The 23483-nt window shown below is 42.0% G+C and overlaps 1 protein-coding gene across 10 annotated transcripts in view; it reads right to left on the bottom strand.

Moving 5' to 3' along the window:
- Positions 1-23483, bottom strand: part of LOC144479872 (neural cell adhesion molecule 1-like) — a 525390-nt gene that overhangs the window by 170007 nt on the left and 331900 nt on the right. For all 10 annotated transcript variants that reach the window (XM_078198898.1, XM_078198900.1, XM_078198895.1 and 7 more), the window contains exons 5-8: positions 17814-17951; positions 15960-16077; positions 12484-12647; positions 7729-7871 (exon numbers count right to left, since the gene is read on the bottom strand). In XM_078198898.1, coding sequence (XP_078055024.1) covers positions 7729-7871; positions 12484-12647; positions 15960-16077; positions 17814-17951 — 563 coding nt within the window. The remainder of the gene's footprint in view (positions 1-7728; positions 7872-12483; positions 12648-15959; positions 16078-17813; positions 17952-23483) is intronic.

Here is a 23483-nt window from a genome sequence, read left to right as displayed (position 1 = left end):
GAGAGAGAATAGAGCCAATGTTTTGAGTCTGGATGACCCAACAAAGAGTTATCCTGACTTAAAATGTTAGCTCTATTCTCTCTCCACAGATGCTGTCTGATCTGTTGAGATTTTCCAGCATTTTCTGTTTTTGTTTCAGATTCCAGCATCCACAGTATTTTGCCTTTATTTTAGATGAGAGGGTTGTGCAATCTAGTGACCCTTCATTGGACCTCCCTAATGACAAGTATATTCTTCCTTTGGTACGGAGACCAAATATACACAGTACTCCAAGTTTGATCTCACCAAAGTTCTATGTAATGGCAGCAAGACTTATTTGCTTTTATACTTCAACCCCTTTGCAACAAAGAGGAACATACCATTTGACTTCCTAATTGCTCGCTCAATCTGTTTCTCAACTTTCTGTGATTTGTGTACTGGGATATCTCCTCCTCCATCTACCAACTACTTGCCCAATCACTGAACTTGTCTAATTGTCCTCTTCACTGCTTACTTTGCCACCACAAACTTGGATATATTAGATATCCAATTGGATTGGATATTGCAGTATGGTGGCACAGTGGGCATTGCTGCCTATTCTGGCCTTGGGTGACAGTCTGTGCAGAGTTTGAACATTCTCCCAGTGTCCCAAGTGAGTTTCCTCCAGGTGCTCCAGTTTGTTTCCACAGTCCAGTTTCCTCCCACAGTCCAAAGATGCACAAATCAGGTAGATTGGCCATGGTAAACTGCCCACTTAGTGTCCAAAGAAATGTTGATTGGGGGGGATTAGCTATGGTAAATGTGCGAAGGTTATGGAGATAGGGCAGGGGAAGGGGCCTGGATGAGATGCTCTTTCGAAGAGTTGGTGCAGACCTGATGGGCCAAATGGCCTCCTTCTGCACTGATTATACTCAATCCCCTCTTAAGTCAGGCATCAACATATATTGTATATAACTGAGGCTGAAGATTGGATTCTTGCAGCATAATCACTCCAAGAGCTCTAAAGCCTTTGACTTATAAATCATACTGTTAGTTTTTAGCTCCTCTAAAATAAACTCAGATATAAATGAACATGAACTTCAAAGTACTTCAGTGCTGCATCAGCCCAGCGGGGAGGAAGACTTGGTTCACAGGTCTCCATTCCAGTAAGAAGGCATTCTTTCATTCAAACCTTTGAAGAGTATTTCCTCAACTATTATTCTCTTACGAAAATAAGTATTTTCACTAATTTTCCATCCATTTTAGAAAGGAAGCATTTACACCAGTAACTGGTTTTGAGTCCAGTTATAGAGTATACAATTAATTTAATTTTTAAATGCAAAGTAATAAGAACTCAGACTGACAAATTGAATTAAATTTAAATCCTTAAGCTTGGGGCTTGAAACCCGGCTGCATTAAGAATTCCTCAGAGCAAATCTTATCAACAGAGTGAGTGATGCTGAAGGTGGCAGCAGACATAAAACTCAGCCAGAATCTAAATCACAGCCATTTCCTGGTCCGGAGGCGAAGGACCTGATTTAAAAAGTGAAAATCACCGCAGGTGCATTCAGGTTTTTAACCTAGAAAGATTCAGGGTTATAAACCATACTGTAAAAGCATACAATATGGGCGGCACAGTGGTTAGCACTGCTGCCTCAAAGTGACAGGGATCCGGGTTCAATTCCAGGCTTGGGTAACTGTCTCGCCGGAATTTTACTGCCCCGTCCGCCACAGAAATCAGAGCAGGCGAGAAGCGGACAATGGGAAGGTCTGTTGATCTCGGATGGGATTTTACAGTTTTGTGGCGAGCACGGCCGTAAAATTCTGCCCTCTGTGTGGAGCTTGCACATTCTCACCATGTCCATGTGGGTTTCCTCCGGGTGCTCCGGTTTCCCCCCACAGTCCAAAAATGTGTGGATTAGGTGGACTGCCCATGCTAAATTGCCCCTTGTCACAAGTAGGCTTACACTAACACTGCAATCAAGCTACTGTGAAAATCCCCTAGTCGCCACACTCCGGCACCTGTTCGGGTGCACTGAGGAAGAATTTAGAGTGGCCAATGCACCTAGCCAGCACGTCTTTCGGATTGTGGGAGGAAACCGGAGTACCCGGACGAAACCCACGCAGACACGGGGAGGACGTGCAGACTCCACACAGACAGCGACCCAAGCTGGGAATCGAACCCAGGCCCCGGCGCTGTGAGGCAGCAATGATAACGACTGCACCACCGGTTGTACAACTTTGGAACTCTGCCTCAGAAGGGGGTGGAAGTGGGGTCATTTCTTTTAAAGTTTATTTATTAGTCGCAAGTAGGCTTACATTAACACTGCAACGAAGTGACTAAAAATTCCCTAGTTGCCACACTTGGCGCCTGTTCGGGTACACTGAGGGCGAATTTAGAATGGCCAATGCACCTAACCATTTCCTGGCAGAGGTTAATAATTTCTTGTTAGGCAAAATAATCAAAGGGGTCGAGATGAATATGGAATTCAAAATGTGTCCCAAGATGTGTAGATTAGAAGGGTTAGCAGGGTAAATACGTAGGGTTACGGGAATAGGGCGGGGGTGAGGGGGTGGGAATGGGTAAGATGCTCTGTTGGAGAGTCAGTGCAAACTTGATAGGTCAAATGGCTTCCTTCTACACTGTAGAAATTCTATGATTCTGCAATAGTAGAGATTCATCAAAGTTTCACATCTAAAAATTGACCATGATGTTGTTCAATAAGAAAATTTAATCTTGGAGCAGTTTGCAATTTCACCAGTCGGCAAGTCAATGGAAAGGGAAATTGAGCTGGGTGCACAGTAGCCAGCCAATTCTCTACCATTACTTTCTGCCTGGTGGGAAAATTTAAAACCTTCCCTTTCAATTTAGTTTTTAAAAAAATGTTATTTATTATTTCTTCTGTTTTATTCTTTTATTATTCATGCAGCAAGGGTCTAGTTAAATCAATGCTTCATTCTTGATTTCTGTGAAATACCCAGAAGAATAATAAACCAGCTGAAAATGGGGGCAGTGAGCAGAAAAAAATCCACAAAATATGAAAGGAGAGAAGCAATTAATGGTAACTTCACATTATAGGACAGAATGGCTCTGCAGCAATTATCCTAAACTAGATTTTCCTCTACCCCCCGAGATCACGGGATAGAGACTGACAGATGTGATCCACCCAATTTTGAAAGGTCAGCTTGAAAAATAAACATATTTAAATATCCCTGCAACATCTTGTGCTGTGCTGGAAAGCGTGGCTTTAGTTTGTTAGCAATTTTTTAATTGATCAGACCAACCTCACCTTTCAGACTTTAATCACAAAATTACACTGTGCAAAAATCACCCCTTCCTGCTATTTTAATAAATATTTTAGTTGCTGTTCCCCTGCTATATTAGCAGGGAAAGGAACTTGATATAAATAAGTTTTATATGGTAATACTTTAGAATATCATTTTCATATTTCAATTCTTTGGCAATGCTCGCTCCTCCAAAGGAAGCCATCAGCTGGTTATAAATGACCAAAGAAATTCCTTTTGGATTCCATCAAATCCTCCAGTCCTTCGTTAAACTTTTATCTCTTATCAAAAAGATTTCCTCTGTGCACGATTTGTGGCAATATCATCAACACATTCTTTGCTAGGCGATTTATGATTTTTCTACAAGTAGCAATCTATCTTTTATCAAATTCTATATTAAATGTTACTCCTTTTCAATCGAGGTTCTATCTTCATGAGATTTTGACTCTAAAACTGTACACCAGATGGTAAATTCAAACTCCTGAGAAGAAATAGCTATTTTCCAAAATACGGATAAACTAGTTTCCACAGCATTCTATGAGAAAAAGCAATAAGAGGACAAATGGAAAATTATACACATTTTTTCATATCAAGATTTAAATAATTTCTGTGTGAAATGAGTGGAATTGAAAAGGAAAGGTCAAATAAAGATTTGTTTAGATTTTTTCCAGCCACATTAGGATTGGTGCTCATACCACAAACACAAAGGGAAAATGCACAGCAATAATCAATGAATTTATGTGGCAAGTTTGAGGAACACAACAGCATTCATTTCACACCCTTGTTTCATTACGAACAATATTGCAGAACCAATTTCTACCACTGGATTCAAACAGATGAAAGCATATGGGATGGTAACAAAAATTACACGCGATCGGTTAATTACAAAACACAAGATGAACATCAAGACCAAGCAACAAAAGGCAGATGATTAAAGACAAGCTCCGCTCTCCTCATTCATCTCAGCAAAATCAGTCTCCGACTGAAATCAAATGTGTTTTAATTTTAGCATATGAGAAGACAAGCAATGTTCAGAACACAAGGCAGCGCAGTGGTGTGCAAAGGAAGTGGAGTGAGTGTGCGTGGCCAGTATGATACATCTTATTCTTAAAAAGCCTTTCCCAGTCCTCGGAGTTTAAGCTCAGATGCTGATAAGGGCAAGAAGTGATTTTTACTGACCGTATGCAGCAAGAATGATACGCAGTTTGCAGCCCAATTGGTCCAGAGCAACACATCATTTCGACAGCGTCTCTTTTCTTACTTGTTAAAGAGCAAGTTTGAAAATCTGTGGCTATTTTCCCAAAATTGGACTTGTCCGTCACCAGCTTCAGCTAACAATTGAAATGCAATCACCAGCCAAGCTGGCTAGAAGATCACAAAAGGGGCTAAAAAGAAAAGATGCTGACAAAAGCTGAACCCCGTCATCTTTGTATGGAACTTTATCATCAACGAGTCTAACATATAGGATAAAAGAGGATTACTGTAGATTTTTCTAAGTCTCATCGTTTCATTTTGAAAAAAGTGAGACAGTGGGTTGAAATACTCTGTTATTTCAACATTTCTAGCAGATAAATACATTCCTGTCGATTCGATTACTGACTTCTCTTCAGAAAATTCATTGGTTTCTGCAACTAGAAGGAATTCCGGCATGTTTAAAATTGTCAGCATGCTGTAGCATTACATGCGCTCCTCAGAATTACACCAAAAACTGTCAAGCAACTTCCCAAAATAAGAGTTGCTGAACATTCTCAAATGTAATAGATTGAATGGCAATGGGCCCAAATTTTTAAAATGTAAGTATAGCAAGAATTATGGACTGGAAAAAACTAATTAAGTGCCTAAGAATTACAGCATTGGCAGTTAAATATATTAAACTGAAGACCACAATGTGGATTTTAGGTAACTACAAATTTGCTACTGTATATAAATCCAATTGGCCCAACACTAACCAATACCCAACTGCACAGCGAAGGTACTGAGGTGGCTTCAGATTGAGCCCTAACATTAGGTTCACAAGTCAAACCATGCGACAATGTTCACAAATAAATATCCAAGTTTCTGGTTATTAAAGCTCATTTCCAATACTGTCTATTTTCTACTAAGCATCTTGCACTGCAGCAGTTATTGTTCCAGGAGAATTACTTGCAGCTCGCATTGTTTCCAAAATAGAAGCTGTTAACATTTGAGAATGTGCCCATTGTATACCAAAGTAGAACATTGTTCAACATGTGCCAGCTTTTAAATTCCACTTTACAATAATTATGTAAAGTACGTGCTAATTCTACTGGTGGAAGAAGAACTTTGCATACAAGAAATACATGGTTCACCAGAGTGATTGTGCATGACACTTGTTCCTGCAATTTGATAGCAAGAATGTGTATTTTTGTATAATTATATTTCTCAGGGATCCCATGGTCAATTTTTACCATCTTTGTTATCCCTGTTAATTAAAACTTAAAATTAATGAAATTCAAATGCAGTAACAGCAAACATGTAATTACGGTGATGATTCTTTATTAAATCACTATGGCGTTTGCCTTTGTTCACAAGGAGTATTAGGTTGAAAGAACAAAACTGTATTAATGAAACGTAGCCCCCAACCCCTCTAATATGGCTTTGAAGTTCCAGGGCGGGATAACACACGTAAATGCCTGAAATTCCTCACTTCCGAACGTAGTGAGGAGAGGAGCTTTGTATGATTCCAGCAAGGGCTCATACATTAGCACCCTTAATTTCAAGCATTGCATTTGTTTAGAAATAATGGATAAGAAAGGTTTTTATTTACTCGGTGATGCATCGTGAATGGTTACAAAGCTTTGGAGAGCTGTGGATGTTTGTGACCCAAATTTGATTCATCTTCCTGCTTTTGTTTACTAGACTGTATTAAGAAGCAACAATAATGAGCATATTTCACTGCTGAAATTCGAAATTACAATTAAATGACAATTAGGGGAAAATACTTGCTCTAGGCTTGCTAGGTGTAGCACAATCAAACTTTTTATACATGTGTGCATGTAATGTGAACATTGCTGGCAAGGATTTGTTGATGCCGCTCCGAAAGCTAATGACATTTGCTACCAAATAAACCTGTTGGACTTTAACCTGGTGTTGTTAAAACTCTTACTGTAAAGGATTTGTTGCCCATTCTCACTGGCAGTGAATGTATGATTTCACTACAACTAGAGCAGAGAGGAAATCTTTACTCAACATAGCTAAATATTTTTATGTTCATCTGCACATGGCGCGCTGACTTGTTCAACAAGATAACATGTCAGGATGCATACTTTGGACATCATTTAGTGTGATGAGATGGAACCACAATCCAGAAAATAATAACTAATTAAGTGGGAAGAAGGTTTCACACACAAATAAGCAAACCTGGAGAGGATGAATGAGGGTGACTTATGCATGCAACATCCCCTTCTTATAATTAACATCCCTTCCGAGCTTTCTAATGGAACACATGTACATAAACTGATTACAGTGCTCCCACTTTCACTGAAGTTTGTAATCAATTGAAGGTGCCCCTTTTCCAGCATAACGAATAAGGGGATGTTCATTATAAGCATATGTGGTAGAAAGTGGCACAAGTTGCAACAGCTCATCAGGACGTGATCTTACATCATGCATAATGCCTACTCTCAGACAATGGAATCACAAAGAACTTTATGATCTACAAAGAAGATATACCATGGACCTAATGAAAGGGATTTGATTTCCATATGCTTGTCATATAATCAGAGCATATACTGAACAGGGAACACAGTTCTGTTGGTGACTACCAATAATGATTGTATGTCATTATTCAATCTTGGCCCTGACTGAATGCTACATAGCACCTAGTTTTTAATTGCAGGAACAAAATAATCTTGCTACTTTTCAATGGTAGAGTACTGTGAGGAGAAATGGTTTTTTTCCCATCAAATTAGTGAATTATTCTGTCCCTCCAACTGGACGACCTGTTAATATAGCCAACAATTTTGCCATCCTACCAGCAAATAATGAAACAGTGTACATAGTTCCTCTGAAGCTTCAATTAACAAATGCCTCACATGGTTAGCTATTAAGTCAGACGTTCAGAAGTTACCATGTTCAAGCACCAATCTGTTCTAGGCCTGGTGATCTCCACAGGTGCAAACTGTTACGATTTGGCTTCCGCACCAACGGGTGTATGTCTTTACAGGATGAGGGCAGAATCAGGGCCAAATCTATGGAAACTAGTGATTCCACGCAGCTGCAAGCTACAGTTCAGTCCCTTTAAACCCTCCTTGGGGCAGGCAGGCAACAAAGTGAACTTAACCACAATACTGGAAGCAAGCAAGAGACATTGGACTTAAAACTATTAACTACACTTAATGTTCGTAGGTAACTGGATGTGATTAATGACATACAGATGATGAAATTTGCGCTCATCTCCATTTGGGTGAAGGTGGTACAATTTCATCCACATTTGGATCAAGCTAGATGACATTTATTTTTTTCTACCTGTTCGCCATCCTTGTAAGTGTGGGTGCCTTTCATCCAAACGATGGTTGGGGTTGGGTCACCCTTAGCCTCACAGGTCAATTTAATTTGCTCTTCAAGCTCCACTGCAGTCTTGTTTTCTACGAATGTAATTTCAGGTTTCACTAAAAGACAAAAATAATTTGAGATCTTGGTTAATGATACAGCTTCCACCAATTAACAAGGAACCATCATAAACTGACTGAAATTTTAGTTAGGCATTATGAAGCTTCAGTAATTAAAACAGGGGCCACAAAGTCCAAACTTCCAACCAAAACACAACTCAAACTAAATGAAATTGCCCTAATTGGGATCTCCCTGTCTATTCTCATATTCTGATCCAGAAATTTGTAGGTGAGGCCATTATTTGTGTATCAATTGTTCCCAAGTGGATTGACCTATACAACACAGCTGTTTAACAAAATGAAAATGGAAACCGCATTTTACAGTTGACGGATATCCAAGTGGGGAAATTCCAGGAATATGCAAGTATGAAGTGAAACAATTAGGTAATCATTATGTTCAGAAGCTTTTAAGTAAATGCATATTACTAAATTTATTATGGGGGGAGCACTTTCAATTTAAAAGGCTCCCTGATGCTCTCTTTAATATTTATTAAAACTTCCTCGATGTTAGGAAAATTACTAATTTCTCGCAGGCCACTGCACTGTCAGCTGGAGGCCCTCAAGTACTAGGCTGACATCAGGCATGGAATTCTTCCATTCCTTCTTTAGTTAGCTATGATTTACCCACGAGACTGAATGCTATAGGTTCAAGGCCTAGTCCAAGGACTTGAACACAAATTCTAGACTGGCAATTCAGTGTGATACTTTGGTTACCTCTGGTGGTGCCATCTTTTGGTTGACACATGAAACTGATGCCTCATCTGCCCTCTCTGGTGGAGGTAAAAGATCTTGTGGCACTATTTCTAAGAACAGCAAGGAAGTTCTTCACAAGTGTCCTGGCTAATATTTATCCCTCAATCAACATCACTAAAACACAGATTATCCGCTTATTGCTGGCGCTTGTGTAAATGTGTTTCTGTGCTTCATACATTCAAAGAAAGAACAAAGAAAATTACATCACAGGAACAGGCCCTTAGACCCTCCAAGCCTGTACTGACCATGCTGCATGTCTGAACTAAAAACCCCTGCCCTTCTGGGGACCATATCCCTCTATTCCTATCCTACTCATCTATTTGTCAAGACGCCCCTTACCTTACGCCCCATTCATATAGTGACTACACATCAGAAGTGTTTAATTGGTTGTAAGGCACTTTGGGACGTCCAGAGCTAGTGGAAAGCACTATTAAATACGGGTCTCTTTTTTTCCCTCTTTCTTGAATGCGGATTTGAACTGGTAAAATCTCATCTTTGGTGCTGACGCAAAATGGACAACAATATACTGGCAGTCCATTAGAGAACCTGACCAAAGTTAACGGAAAGGAAAAAAAATCATAATGAGGAGAGACTTATGAGGAGAGACTGAGTAGACTGGGGCTATACTCATTGGAATTCAGAATAATGAGGGGAGGTCTTATAGAAACATATAAGATTATGAAGGGAATAGATAAGATAGAAGCAGGGAAGTTGTTTCCACTGGCAGGTGAAACTAGAACTAGGGGGCATGGCCTCAAAATAAGGGGGAGCAGATTTAGGACTGAGTTGAGGAGGAACTTCTTCACACAAAGGGTTGTGAATCTGTGGAATTCTCTGATCGGTGAAGCAGTTGAGGCTACCTCATTGAATGTTTTTTAGGCAAGGATAGATAAATTTTTGAACAGTAAAGGAATTAGAGGTTATGGTGAGCGGGCGGATAAGTGGGGCTGAGTCCACGAAAAGATCAGCCATGATCTTATTGAATGGCGGAGCAGGCTCAAGGAGCCAGATGGCCTACTCCTGCTCCTAGTTCTTATGTTCTTATAAAGTGTGAATAATGGACAGCTGAACTGTGACCACTTACTTTGTGCCACCACCCAAATTGAAAATCATCCCCTCTGTGGCCTAACTTGACTCATCTCAGACAAGATTCTATAATGAACCTTAGTCTCGGTAAGTGAGTGGGAACTAACCAATGGCTCTTGTATCAGCTTTGGCTCAGTGGTTGTACTCTTGGATCTGAGCCAGAAGGTTGTGCACTCAAACCTCACTCAAGAACTTGACCACATAACTTTGTTCACTGTTGGGTGGTGGGGGGTGATGTCTTTCAGATAATGTCACACGGCAGCCATGCTGGCCTTCTCTGGAGGGTGCAATGACATTATCTGAGCAAAACAGAGGATTGATTGTTAATATAAATTCAGAGATAAATTCCCAGATGTAGCACATCCAGTCACAAAACAGTGATATATATTGGGATTTGAGGTGCACAATGTTCCATCCGTTCAGATGAATTAAATTGACTAATTAAAATTAACAGTTTAAAATCGAGCAGGACACAAGTATTGGTATCTATACCTGAATTCTCGATTTGTGCCAAGCTGCATCCCAAAGATGAGTTGTAAGCTATTCTCAATAAAAGATTCCCTTTTTGTAATGGGTGGTGAATGTTAAAGACCACCACTGGACGCCAAGTTCTGTTATATAATTGAAATGCATTCCAAATTTATCTTTAAAAATCCTACAGCAAACTGCTTTATAAATAAAACTACATCAGCTTAAAGGAGTGGTTTAAGATAAAATGCTTATCGATGGCTTTTTTCATGGACAGCGGGAGTTAATGGTGATATGTTGACTCACGACCCTGAAGACACAACCTGACAGGGGAGAGTCAATGATCAGGGTAGCCAATGAGGTTTAACCGAGGCATCGCCTGATGTAATTTTTCAAAGGCACCTCGGCCTTTTGGCAAAGATGAAGTGTCAGATCAAGCCCAAGATAGGGCGCAATGCCTCATCCTGTCAGCTTGGATCTTGTTTGTCTCTCTTGTGGGGATCATGAATTGGATTCAGTTTGATTTTTTTTTTGGATGGAATAAAAATGAAAAGAAAAACACTGGTGACACAACCAGTGCAGTTTATAACATGCGCAGGTTGAAAACAGCTAACTCTTCAGGTCATTGCCCTGAAACATCAACTCAGCTTCTCTCCACAAGAGGTTGCCTGACCTGCTGAGTGTTTCCAGCATTTTCTGTTTTTACTTCGGACATCGAACATTTATTTTTTAATTCATTCTAGGGATCTGGGTTTTCACTGCCAGCGAGGCCAGCATTCATTGCCAATCACTGCATTTGCAGCGTTTCGTTCCTATATTTGTGATTATTAAATCGGGTGTGCTTGCAAACAAATGGAAGAGATAACTTGCCAAACAGAAAAGCTTCTTTAAATACCGTACTGGGCTGTTCAAATGAATAAGGGGGGGGGGGAAAAAAATCTCAATAATTGGACTTGTCAATGCTTCAGTTAGCAGAACATTCTGCCACTAGATGGTGCCTTGGTATTTCCGAAGCTCACCTTGGGTGTCTGGTGGTAGAGGGCAGTATTGAAGATGTTATTTCAATGTACATAGTTAAAATGCCTGAAAGCCTGAAATGCTTCTATCCTGATGATGCACAGACTAGTACCTAAATAAATGCATTCTTGTCTTTCAGATCTGGGGGCATCTCTGGGCAGTTTGGCCTTTGGCTTGCTCTGTAGACTCGCAGATTCCAATGCATCACAGACTCCCGGTTAATTTTCTGATTTTTCACCATGAGGCAAGTTCCCTGCACTGCCAAGCAGTTGCTCTGGTTTGAAGATGGAGACTTCCTGCACGAGGCCTCAATTGTTTTTATTTTCTTTAAATTCATTTTGTGGGATGTTGGTGCTGCTGACTGAACCAATGTTTATCACCCGTCCGTAACTGCCCTCCATTTCAGAGTCATAAACACTGCCTAGGCTCTGGGGTCACATGTAGGCCAGACCAGGTAAGGACGGCAGGTTTCCTTCCCTAATGGACATTAGTGAACCAGCTGGGTTGTAAAAACAATTGACAATGGTTTCATGGCCATCATATTAGACTTTTAATTCCAGATTTTTATTGAATTCAAATATCACCTTCTGCCATGGTGGGATTTGAACCCAGGTCTTGCTCTGGGTCTCTGGATTACTAATCCAGTGACAATACTACTATGCCACAGCAGGAAAGACAAGGGGACAACTATCATATTGCCTGACAAAAATCTAATTACTTTTGTGCACCAAATTCTGCACTGCTCCTGCTAGATTTTGTGTGCGACCGTACACAGGGCAGTTGCGGAGACCCCATCTTCATATTGTCGCTTCAACTGCCGACTAGTGTAACAGGAGGCCCCTATGGTACCATGGCCAAACCAGAAACTCCACTAATGTTCTGGGGCCCCGGGTTTGAATCTCACCACGGCAGATGGTGGAATTTGAATTCAATAAAAACAAAATCTGGAATTAAGAATCTACTGATGACCATGAAACCATTGTCAATTGCCAGAAAAACCCATCTGGATCACTAATGTCCTTTAGGGAAGGAAATCTGCTGTCCTTAACTGCTCTGGCTTACATGCGACTCCAGAGCCACAGCAATGTGGTTGACTCTCAACTGCCCTCTGAACAAGGGCAACTAGGGATGGGCAATAAATGCTGGCCTGCCAGCGGCACCCATATTCCACAAATGAATTTTTAAAAACTTTCACCCTTGGTCATCCTAAACCTGCTGGGAAATACATGGGATGGGACCAGATGTTTCTACCCTGATGTCAGTTTTGTGAAAATGTGATGAGCTTTACCGAAAACCCGGAGGGTGATCTCCAGCTCAGCATCCCCAGCCTTGTTCTGTGCAATACAGATATAATCTCCATCATCCATTTTGCCAATTTTGCTTATTGTGAGCTCGGAACCGTCTGCATTCATCATGTATTTATCCCCATCTGCTTCAATTACCACATCATCTCTGAAAAAGAACACAGAAAATGAAATGTGTCAGACGAATGACTGCAAATCAGGAGATCTACAGAGAATAAATATCGACAAGACCAGAGACAGAGCTTCCTTAAAAAAAACCACTAAATGTTGCACTCAGTGGATGTCACCTCGTTACTATTTATGGACATTCGCATGGTTTAACACTTCCGTTACTAAAAAGACACAGTATGGCAGTGCCATTCTATGTGTGAAGAATCATCAAAGCAGATTGTACTGAAACATCTGAAACTACGGAGGGTGGTGGGTGCCTGGAACTCGCTGCCAGGTGAGGTAGTGGAAGCAGACACGACTTTTAAGGGGTGTCTTGACAAATACATGATTAGGATGGGAATGGAGGGATAAAAGCAAATTACTGCGGATGCTGGAATCTGAAACCAAAAGAGAAAACGCTGGAAAATCTCAGCAGGTCTGGCAACATCTGTAAGGGGAAAAAAGAGCTGACGCCGAGTCCAGATGACCCTTTGTCAAAGCTCGAATTGAGGGATATGATCCCCGGAAGGGTAGGAGTTTTTAGTTCAGACAGGCAGCATGGGCGGTGCAGGCTTGGAGGGCCTATTCTTGTGCTGTAATTTTCTTTGTTCCTTGTACGCTAGCTCTATTTTTCATGATGATTCACTGCAGCAGTAAATGAAAAGACAATTTAACTCAACTTGTGTACCAGAGGAGAAAGCATTTCAGCAGAATAGATCTACTTCACAGCAAATAGAGATGTTCTTTCAAACCTTTCTTTTAACATGTGATGTTATGTATTTTTTTTAATCTAGTGCATCATAAAAGCCAATCAATTGCAAACAAAGCCACCTTGGTTTACATTCTCAGACAGCTTTCCAAGTAGAATGGCAAAGAATTCGGGGTGGTCCCCACAGTCCGGGGCGGCACGGTAGCACAGTGGTTAGCACTGCTGCTTCACAGCTCCAGGGACCTGGGTTCGATTCCCGGCTTGGGTCACTGTCTGTGTGGAGTTTGCACATTCTCCTCGTGTCTGCGTGGGTTTCCTCCGGGTGCTCCGGTTTCCTCCCACAGTCCAAAGATGTGCAGGTTAGGTTGATTGGCCAGGTTAAAAATTGCCCCTTAGAGTCCTGAGATGCGTAGGTTCGAGGGATTAGCGGGTAAATATGTGGGGGTAGGGCCTGGGTGGGATTGTGGTCGGTGCAGACTCGATGGGCCGAATGGCCTCCTTCTGCACTGTAGGGTTTCTATGATTTCTATGAAAACTGGCTTGAAATTAATTTAGATTTACCAAAGCAAATTTAAAAAGGAATGATTGTTTGGAATTCGATAAATAGAGTGATTTATGCATTTGACACCCTCAAGTACTGTGCTCAATTTAATGAACTAGGCACACCAAGTAAAATCATTTCCTGCAAAAAAAAAGCTTGTTCTTCTGACAGAGAATGCATAGTAATCATTCAATACTTGAAAGTCTTCCTTCAGTCTTCAAGTTACTACATTCGATTAAAACAATCTAACACAAATGTATTTCTAGTGAAGAGTATTATTAACTCAGTACCAAATGACTTGGAGATTTCAAACTACACCTGCCCTGTTATTGGAGACAAAATAATTTGTTGGCTATACACGAGGGTGAGGCAACTTTGTCGAACACCAGATCATTTCAAGACACACTTTCTTGGAACAAGGTGGAAAAATATTGGCCTGGAAATTATGGGGGTGATTTTGAGCCCGCGCTCTCTGTCCACAGAAGTGGCAGTGTGTGCTCAAAATCCAGAGGGTACAATTCACACCAATGAGTTTCCGAGTTCCAATCTTACCGGCCCCTCGTTGGTAGAATGGTGTGAATCATGCAGCGGGACCGCAGAAAGCTCATTTTAATATATTAGTGAGCATTCTCTCTGGGATACCTCCACCCTCCCACCTCACCAGATATTCAGTGGGCAGCACAGTGTTTAGCACTGCTGCCTCAGAGCACCAGGGACTCGGGTTCAATTCCAGGCTTGGGTCACTGTGTGGAGTGTGTACGTTCTCCCCGTGTCTGTGTGGGTTCCTCCGGGTGCTCCGGTTTCCTCCCACAGGCCGAAAGACATGCTGGTTAGATGCATTGGCACCTCAGTGTACCCGAACAGGCACCGGAGTGTGGCGACTAGGGGATTTTCACAGTAACTTCATTGCACCGTCAATGTAAGCCTACTAGTGACACTAAGGGCCCGATTTTACCATTGCGTCACGCCCGTGTATTTACCGAGGCCACGGAATGGCCACGATCCGATTCGCACCCGAAACAGGCGCAACGATGATTTAAATGCATTTGCATGTATTTAAATTGAATTAATGAACTGCTTGCCCAACTTTATCAGCATTTCCCTCTTTACCATCGCGTTCGTGCGTCCAGATTTGGCGCTAAACAGACATGCTCGACAAAGGTCTGTGTCGGGAGCTCCAGCTACTGAAGAGTTAAGTTCAAGCGTTTCCAACGGCTCTCTGACTCAGATGGTTGGGGCGGGGGGGGGAGGCGGCCCAGATCATTCTCTGGTGGGGGGGGAGGAGGAGGAAGCGGGTCAGTCAGATGTCTCTGGTGGGGAAGGGGGGACGGGGGGAGGAGGGAAGCCAGATCTTTGTCTGGGGGAGGGGGGGGGGGGGCAGGGAGGGAGAAGCAGGGAAGCCAGATCGTTGTCTGAGGGGGGGCGGGGGATGAAAAAAAGCGATCGGGGAACAAAAGGTTTTGGGCAACATTTCACTGTGGTCCACTGAGTTAAATATCAAGGGCAGTGTACACTAATACAAAGTCACAGCAGAAAATATGGTCAACAAGTCTTGGAAATTGGTCACCAGACATACAAATAGGTATAATTTGCATTGCAATTTTTTTCATACAGACAGTAGATTAAAAAATAACAGTCCTGAATTAGTCAATAATTGATCTAAGGTATTAATCATATATTTCCTGATACAAGAAAGATCATTCATTCATCTAAAGAGAAAAAATATTTATTGGTTTCCAAATTTCAGTATTTATTTTTGTTTTTAAAACATGTCGAGTGAAATAATTGGAGCAATAATTTGGAACTTGCGCAATGGAAAAAGATCTTGGGTCCCCACAGTGAGTCAGTTATCATTGGTTGGGAGGACAGAGGGATTTTCTGGCTACACGCTCCCCAAAACCGGGAAATCCCACCCGTGGTCAATGGAGCTTTCCACAGTCTGCCGCCCCCCCCCCCCCCACGCTACCATTCCTGTGGCAGGCAGGATGGGAAGATTCCCCCAGAATATCCAAAGAAATTAGAATATTTTTGTTGTTCATTTTTTAAAATACAGTTCTTACCTCATCCAAGTCACTTCAGGCTCTGGAAATCCATCTGCATCACAGGCTAATATGACAGACTGGCCACTATGCGCTGTGGCATTCACCGTCATTTCCCGGGCACGTATGCTGGGAGGAACTGTAACACAAGAGAAGGCATGAATACCAGATGAGGTGGTAACGCAAGGCACTGAGCCAAAGTCATTAATGTGATTTTCTTTGGTGTGTCGTCCCTCACACTCATCTGTATGTGCCACCAAGACATCCTCCTCCATTGCCTCTCAGTTGTTGAGCTTCAGTTGACTGCCCACTCATGTATCCACTAAAATGCATGCACACACACACACTTAGTGCAAGTCTGACAATTGGTCTTCTACCTTCCTGTAGCATTTTTATCCTTGTATCTCTTCGAGAATGTTCTATTTCTCTGACTCACTCTTCATCTCATTGCTCCTATTTATGGGGTGCAATGGGCGGCACAATGGTTAGCACTGCTGCCTCACAGCGCCAGGGACCTGGGATCGATTCCCAGCTTCAGTCACTGTCTGTACCGAGTCTGCATGATCTCCCCGTGTCTGCGTGGGATTCCTCCGGGTGCTCCGGTTTCCTCCCATGGTTCGAAAGACGTGCTGAATTCTCCCTCAGTGTACCCGAATAGGCGCCGGAGTGTGGCAACTGGGGGATTTTCACAGTAACTCCATTGCAGTGTTAATGTAAGCCTACTTGTGACACTAATGAATAAACTTCAAACTTTACAAAAGTAAGCTACTACGAAGTAAACGTCATTATTTTATGAGACAGTTTGGGATAAAATGATGTAGTAAATAAAAACTGCATGCAATTACTAGGGTCGATGTTTTATTTAAAACATTATTCAAAAATAAGTTGATTATTTGGCCATGACATTTTTCTCTTTATTGGTCACTCTGGTTTTCACTTGTTTATCCTTCTCCGTGGAACTAGTTGGTGCACATAACTTTACATTACAGCACGAGAGTTGCATATTCCTTCCTGCTGAAGGTGGACCTGAGCTCAGTGTATGGCGCTGTTTCTCCTTCAAGTAACATGCCCCAAGAGGGCATTGATGCCTATGCACTTCCATTGGATTGGTCTATGATCTGCTTGGCAAAGGTTTGCCATTGCTTTCTGCAGTATGGCCGACCAGGAAACTCTCCTGCTCTTATCGCCTGCCTTCAGGTGACCTGGAAGGATTTTCAGTCTGGTGATCAGCCTGCTTGGCTATGTTACAAACTCACCTTCCACAGCCATCAAGTCCCAGAGTGGGACCTGAACCCAGAGCATCTGGCTCAAAGAACAATACAGCACAGGAACAGGCCCTTCGGCCCTCCAAGCCCGTGCCGCTCCCTGGTCCAAACTAGACCATTCTTTTGTATCCCTCCATTCCCACTCCGTTCATATGGCTATCTAGATAAGTCTTAAACGTTCCCAGTGTGTCCGCCTCCACCACCTTGCCTGGCAGCGCATTCCAGGCCCCCACCACCCTCTGTGTAAAATATGTCCTTCTGATATCTGTGTTAAACCTCCCCCCCTTCACCTTGAACCTATGACCCCTTGTAAACGTCACCACCGACCTGGGGAAAAGCTTCCCACCGTTCACCCTATCTATGCCTTTCATAATTTTATACACCTCTATTAAGTCTCCCCTCATCCTCCGTCTTTCCAGGGAGAACAACCCCAGTTTACCCAATCTCTCCTCATAACTAAGCCCTCCATACCAGGCAACATCCTGGTAAACCTCCTCTGTACTCTCTCCAGAGCTCAGAGCTGGGGCCACTAGCATTGCCCAAGAAGAAAGGGATTGATGTATTACCAAACTGAATTAATGACCATAGCGATGAGAATTAAACAACTTACCATTAACAATAACCTTTATATCCTTGAATTTGATTTCACCACGAGCAGCGATTCTTCCTTCACATCTGTAAGTACCTTCATCTGTCTTCCTAATGTTGCGAATTTGCAGGTAGTTGTTGGGCAACATAGTGAAACGAACTGAAGCAAAAAAAAAGAAACCATCAGTCCTTGTACTCAAAAAAAGGTTAAATTATCTCAGGAAATCTATTGCTTGTAGATGTCCACTTAGTTAATTTTGGCAGCAGAAACTTCATCCATTTATCCATTCTGCTATTCCCCTTTCTTGTTCATAGATTTGGTTGTGATATATGTATTTCCTATTAGAATACAGGTTGCTTCTCCAAATGATTTACCCAAGAATTGCCATAAAATCTCCAGATGCCTAGACATGTGGATCAAAGAGCGAATAGAGTTCCTATACAAGTATTTTTTTAAATAGATAAGCCAAAGGATGAATTCTGACTGGTCGATGGTTCTCGTATATTAACATTCATGGTAAAAAATTCATAGGATATCCTGCTTTATACTCAGTGATTTTTAAAATTTTTGCTACAATTATGACAGGAGAAATGTAATTCATAACTGTCTCTCCATGTGAGATCCTCATGGAAGTCACAGCTAAAAATACTTGAATACAAAGTCTATTAGAACGCACTCAAGCAAAGATGATCATCTCGTCTACCCTAGAAAACAGCACCATTTGCTGCTTGATAACTCATACAATTATTACTTTGAAATTAGCCTGCCTCTATCTTAACTCAGTAAGCATTTTGTATTCTTTTCATTTGCATTGCTACTTCATAACACAAAGTCCCAATCACTTCTATTCATACATTTCTGACAGCTGTATGCTTTGTCCCAAATCCATTATTGTACTGCATCGAGTGACAAGTGTTTTCCACATTGTGCTGAATTTTAGTTTCCATTTACAGGATTCCTTTGTCACTTCTCAAGTTTGAGAATGAATAACACTTTTGCTACAAGTTCAATAAATGCTTCTCTCAACCCGCAATAAAGCACGTTAAGTAATTTTCTAAATGAAAGCTACTATGCAAATATCAATTCTTTTTGTCAAAATCTGAACAAAGCCTGCTCATTTTTGGCAAGGTAATGGCTTATCTCAATTAATGAAGAGGATTTCTAAAGAAAAAAATAGCACATTTTTGCTTGGGCATTTGGACTCCCAGGCTCAAAAATGTGTCTGAAAACAATCAGGAAGTTCATGATGCACTATTTTAAAATTTATTCTTTCCACTGATGTGGACACCATTAGCAGGGTGAGCATTCATTGCCCATCCCTAATTACCTTTAAAAAGATGTGGTCAGCCATCTTCTTGAACTGCTGCAGTGATACGGTGTCGTACGCACCAAGGGTTGTCAGGAACGGAGTTCCAGCATTTTGACCCAGCAAGAGTGAAGGAACCACAATATAGTTCCAAGTCAGGATGGTGTGTGGTTTGGGGGGGAACTTGAAGGTGGTGGCGCTCCCATGCATTTGCTGCCCTTATCCTTCTGGGTGGTAAAGCTGGCAGGTTTGGAAAGCTTTATCAAAAGAGCCATGGTGAGTTGTTGAAGTGCATTTTGTAGATGGTGCAGGCTGCTGCCACTGTGCATCGGTGGTGGAGGGAGTGAATGTTCAAGGGGGTGGATGGAGTGCCAATCTAGCACGCCGCTTTGTCCTGGATGTTGTTGGTGCTACATTAATCCAGGCAAGTGGAGAGTACTTCATCACACTCCTGACATGTGCCTTATAAACGGTGAGGAATCAAGAACTGAGCAAAATTCCCAGCCTCTGACCTGTTCCCGTAGTCACAATATTTACATGACCGAATGTTGTCCGGGTCTTGCTGCATGTGGATATGGACTGCTTCAGTATTTGAAGAGTCATACATTGTGTGAACATATCTACTTCTGATTTTAAGATGAAGGGAAGGTCATTGATAAAGATGCTGAAGATGGTTCAGTCTAGTTCACTACTCCGAGGAGCTCCAGGGCCTGAGATGATTAATCTCCAACAATCACAACCATCTCCTTTTGTACGAGGTATGATTCCAACAAGTGGAGAGTTTTCGCTCGGATTTGCTTGGGGTCCTTGATGCCATGCTCAATCAAATGCAGCCTTGAAGTTAAGGGAAGTCACTCTCACCTCAGCTCTTTTGTCCATATTTGGACTCATACTGTAATGAGGTCAGGAACAAAGTGGTCCTGGCAGATTCCAGACTGGGCATCAGTGAGCAAGTTATTGCTGACTAAATGCCACTAGATTACACTGTCGATTACATCTTCCTTCACTTTGCTGATGATCGAGACTAAGCGTTGAGGTGATGATTGGATGGATTGCATTTTTCCTGTTTTTTGGTGGACGTTTTTGTGCTTTGATGCCTTTACACCTTACATGCTGATTCCTGTTCCAAACAGTATCCAAACCACATGCTGCTTGACCATTTAAACAATGGTAGCATGCAGCCAGCATTAAGCGTGCAATCCAGTGGCCACACACCTGAGCATGGAGTGCAAAGTTAAAGCCAGTCTGAATTTCTTAAAGAAAGATTCATTCTGGGGCAAGAACTGGAGTTGGTTACTGAATAGAAACACTGAACTCTGGCACAATATGGGCTGAAAGCAAACGCCAAAATTTTCTGATGAGGCCTTGGAAGTTGCTATGAAATCCATTTGGTGTCTCTGTAAGCTTGCAGTCTGTGAAGATTGTAACATTCAAAGTGCAGGATGTTCCAATGCCTGTTATAATCATTCCTGCCCAGGAAAAAAGACAGGACCATCTTGCAATGTTTTGATAGGTCACCAAATCAGTTCAAGGGTCACTGAAAAGTCAGTTTGAGACGGTCAGTTTGAATCAGAAAAGAAAAGTGTCCTGGAGAGAGGGACAAGGGAGGCGAGAGAGAGATCGGTCACAAAAGAAAGTCCCAGGTAGTGGATAAAGACGGGGCAGAAACAAGTCCCAGTTAAGTCAAGGAAAAGAAGAGCAGGAAAACAGGCTCCAATTGGAAAAAGAGCTGCAGGAAGCAGATTTGGGGAAAAACCTGGTAATCAGAAAGGGCTAAGAAGAAGCCCTGAAGATCCAACTCGGCAGCCGAAGGTTGGTGACGCTATGCTACAGGCTGTTGGGGCAAAGGTACCCATTTGGGCAGTAGTGTTCTGCTTGGTCTGGTCTAAGAGCTGAAACTGGTGCTTGCTCATGTATCCAGGGAAACAGAATCTCAAAAAGGGTGAGATTGAAACTCTGCGAGCTGACTGATTTTGAAGCTTCCTGATATAAAGTGACCTTTGGAGGAAGTTCCAATTCAAGATCTTCACAGGTGAAGATTGGAAACCCTAGTAAGTTTCAGTGAGATTGATTGCCTCAGAGTGTTATTGACATCTGGGTGAGTTGTTAAGGAATCTATGGAATGAGTTTTGATCACATTTAGCATTTATTGTTAATTCACATATACCTCATATTTACCTAGAATGCTGTTAAGCTAGATACTGTAAACTGTTTTATCTTTCTGAACTTGTATTTTTGTTTGCTCCAAACCCATGGAGTCTTGTGGCTTCATTCACTTAGGAAGTGTCTTAAATTTCAAACTTTGTCTACTTTAAACAAAATGTCATTGGCCCTAACAAGATCTCAACAACAACTTGAGGGTCTGGCCAAGGATTGTAACAAGCTGCCGAGGGGAGCACGGGCACAAGCTGGGGTGTGGTGGAGCTGGGGCGGTGGGTTGGGGAGGTAGTGAGTGCGAGAGCAAGAGCTGGGTGGGTACTGCCTGAGCATGTCCCTCTCCCCCTGGGGTCTATACTTACTTGTGCAGCCCTGGCCGATTCCTTTGCCTGGTCCCCATTGCTAAACAACAGTTGCGAATTCCTAAGGAGACAATACGGCAGGGATGCCCACTACTTATATTGAAATGTATGGAAATGAGGTTCCTGACCTTCCTGGGTGGGAACTTTGTTACATCACCAGCAGGAAGAATCGGAAAATGAGATCTCACTGAGATCTCACCCACCCTCTCCTCTACCCTCTTCTACCAACTTGCCCTGCTCTGTATCACCTCTGCTTATTCTCTACCATTCTGTACACCAAGTAGGATGCTAATAATTGCACCGATGTCTGGGCACAAGTGGTCTGTGAGAGACCTTGATGTCAAGACACAAGTGGTCTGTGAGAGACCTCGATGTCAGGACAAGGTCTTTCAGAACAAACAACTCTTAAAAGCAGCAAACACTTCGATAATCACAGCAAAATCCAATAGGAATCAATTAGCAACAAACATAAAAGTAGTTGATTATGCTTTAAAATAGTGCTGATAGTGGATCTTTACTGCTGCTGCACATGTGTTCAGCTATGCAAGGGGAGGATATTAGTTGAAGTGTTAACTTTCAAAATGGCAGTGCTGGCGTCAAATCAGTGCTATAATCTTTAATCTACAATCAAGCAATGTTGATTGAATGACACTACAAACCACTTCACAAACAAAGACCTGGAACTAATATTGAATTGTTCTTATTGATTCTTCAAATGATATGCATATTTCACATATCACAGGAGTATCGCTTAAGCTTGACAGGTTCTGGAGAAAATACTTAGAAGTGATATCATAACGTGCATATGATTTTGCTACACCTTCTATGAAATTACGACAATGGAGGGGGAAAAAGTTTGAAGTAATTCTCAGCCATTGGCACAAACCATGGACAGTGATGTATGGTGAATGTGACAGCCACTCCCTTGTGAGAGATATCAATTGGATACTTAATGAAGAATGCCCAGGAAGAGGATGTGGGAAGGATAACAAATGATTTCAATCTTCTCACTGGGCTTCTTCCTTGTAAGATGATGGCAGGCTAAGCTGTACTAAGCCCTTCAGCTATTTACTACATAAATACTAGTTTGTCTTGGGTCTTTGCATCATAGAAAATGAACAGTTGTCAAGACTTCCCAATTTGTTCTGTTCAAGAGACATAATTACGTAGAGCTCTGTAAACATTCACATCAGGGAAACAATGCACCAGCATGGAATTCTCAGAGGATAAAATGATGAGATAACAATTTCTTGCTCAAATTATTAATTAACTTTAAATCAGACCTTTGGATGGGTTGCAACGATGCCTGTGCTAAAACGGAATAGCGAATACAGTTCCTGTTAAAGAAGGTCTGCAAATAAAATTAACGCTGACGACATGTAAGGAAATTAAGCTCATTCACAAAGGCTCAACTGATGGGGGCTTAACTTGTGCTGAACTAAGTTGATGGTTTGGGTTATAAGGAGAGGCTGGATAGACTGGGATTTTTTTTTCTGGAGCGTAGGAGGTTGAGAGGTGATCTTATGGAGGTCTATAAAATAGTGAGGGGCACAGATCAGCTACATTGTCAATATCTTTTCCCAAAGGTAGGGGAGTCTAAAACTAGAGGGCATAGGCTTAAGGTGAGAGGGGAGAGATACGCAAGTGTCCAGAGGGGCAGATTTTTTCACACAGAGGGTGGTGAGTGTCTGGAACAAGCTGCCAGAGGTAGTAGTAGAGGCGGGTACAATGTTGTCTTTTAAAAAGCATTTAGATAGTTACATGGGTAAGATGGGTATAGAGGGATATGGGCCAAATGCGAGCAATTGGGATTAGCTTAGGGGTTTAAAAAAAAGGGCAGCATGGACAAGTTGGGCCTGTTTCCAT

Source organism: Mustelus asterias, chromosome 27, assembly GCF_964213995.1.
Source record: "Mustelus asterias chromosome 27, sMusAst1.hap1.1, whole genome shotgun sequence".
Classification (NCBI taxonomy): domain Eukaryota; kingdom Metazoa; phylum Chordata; class Chondrichthyes; order Carcharhiniformes; family Triakidae; genus Mustelus; species Mustelus asterias.
This window is presented reverse-complemented; position numbering and strand designations above follow the sequence as displayed.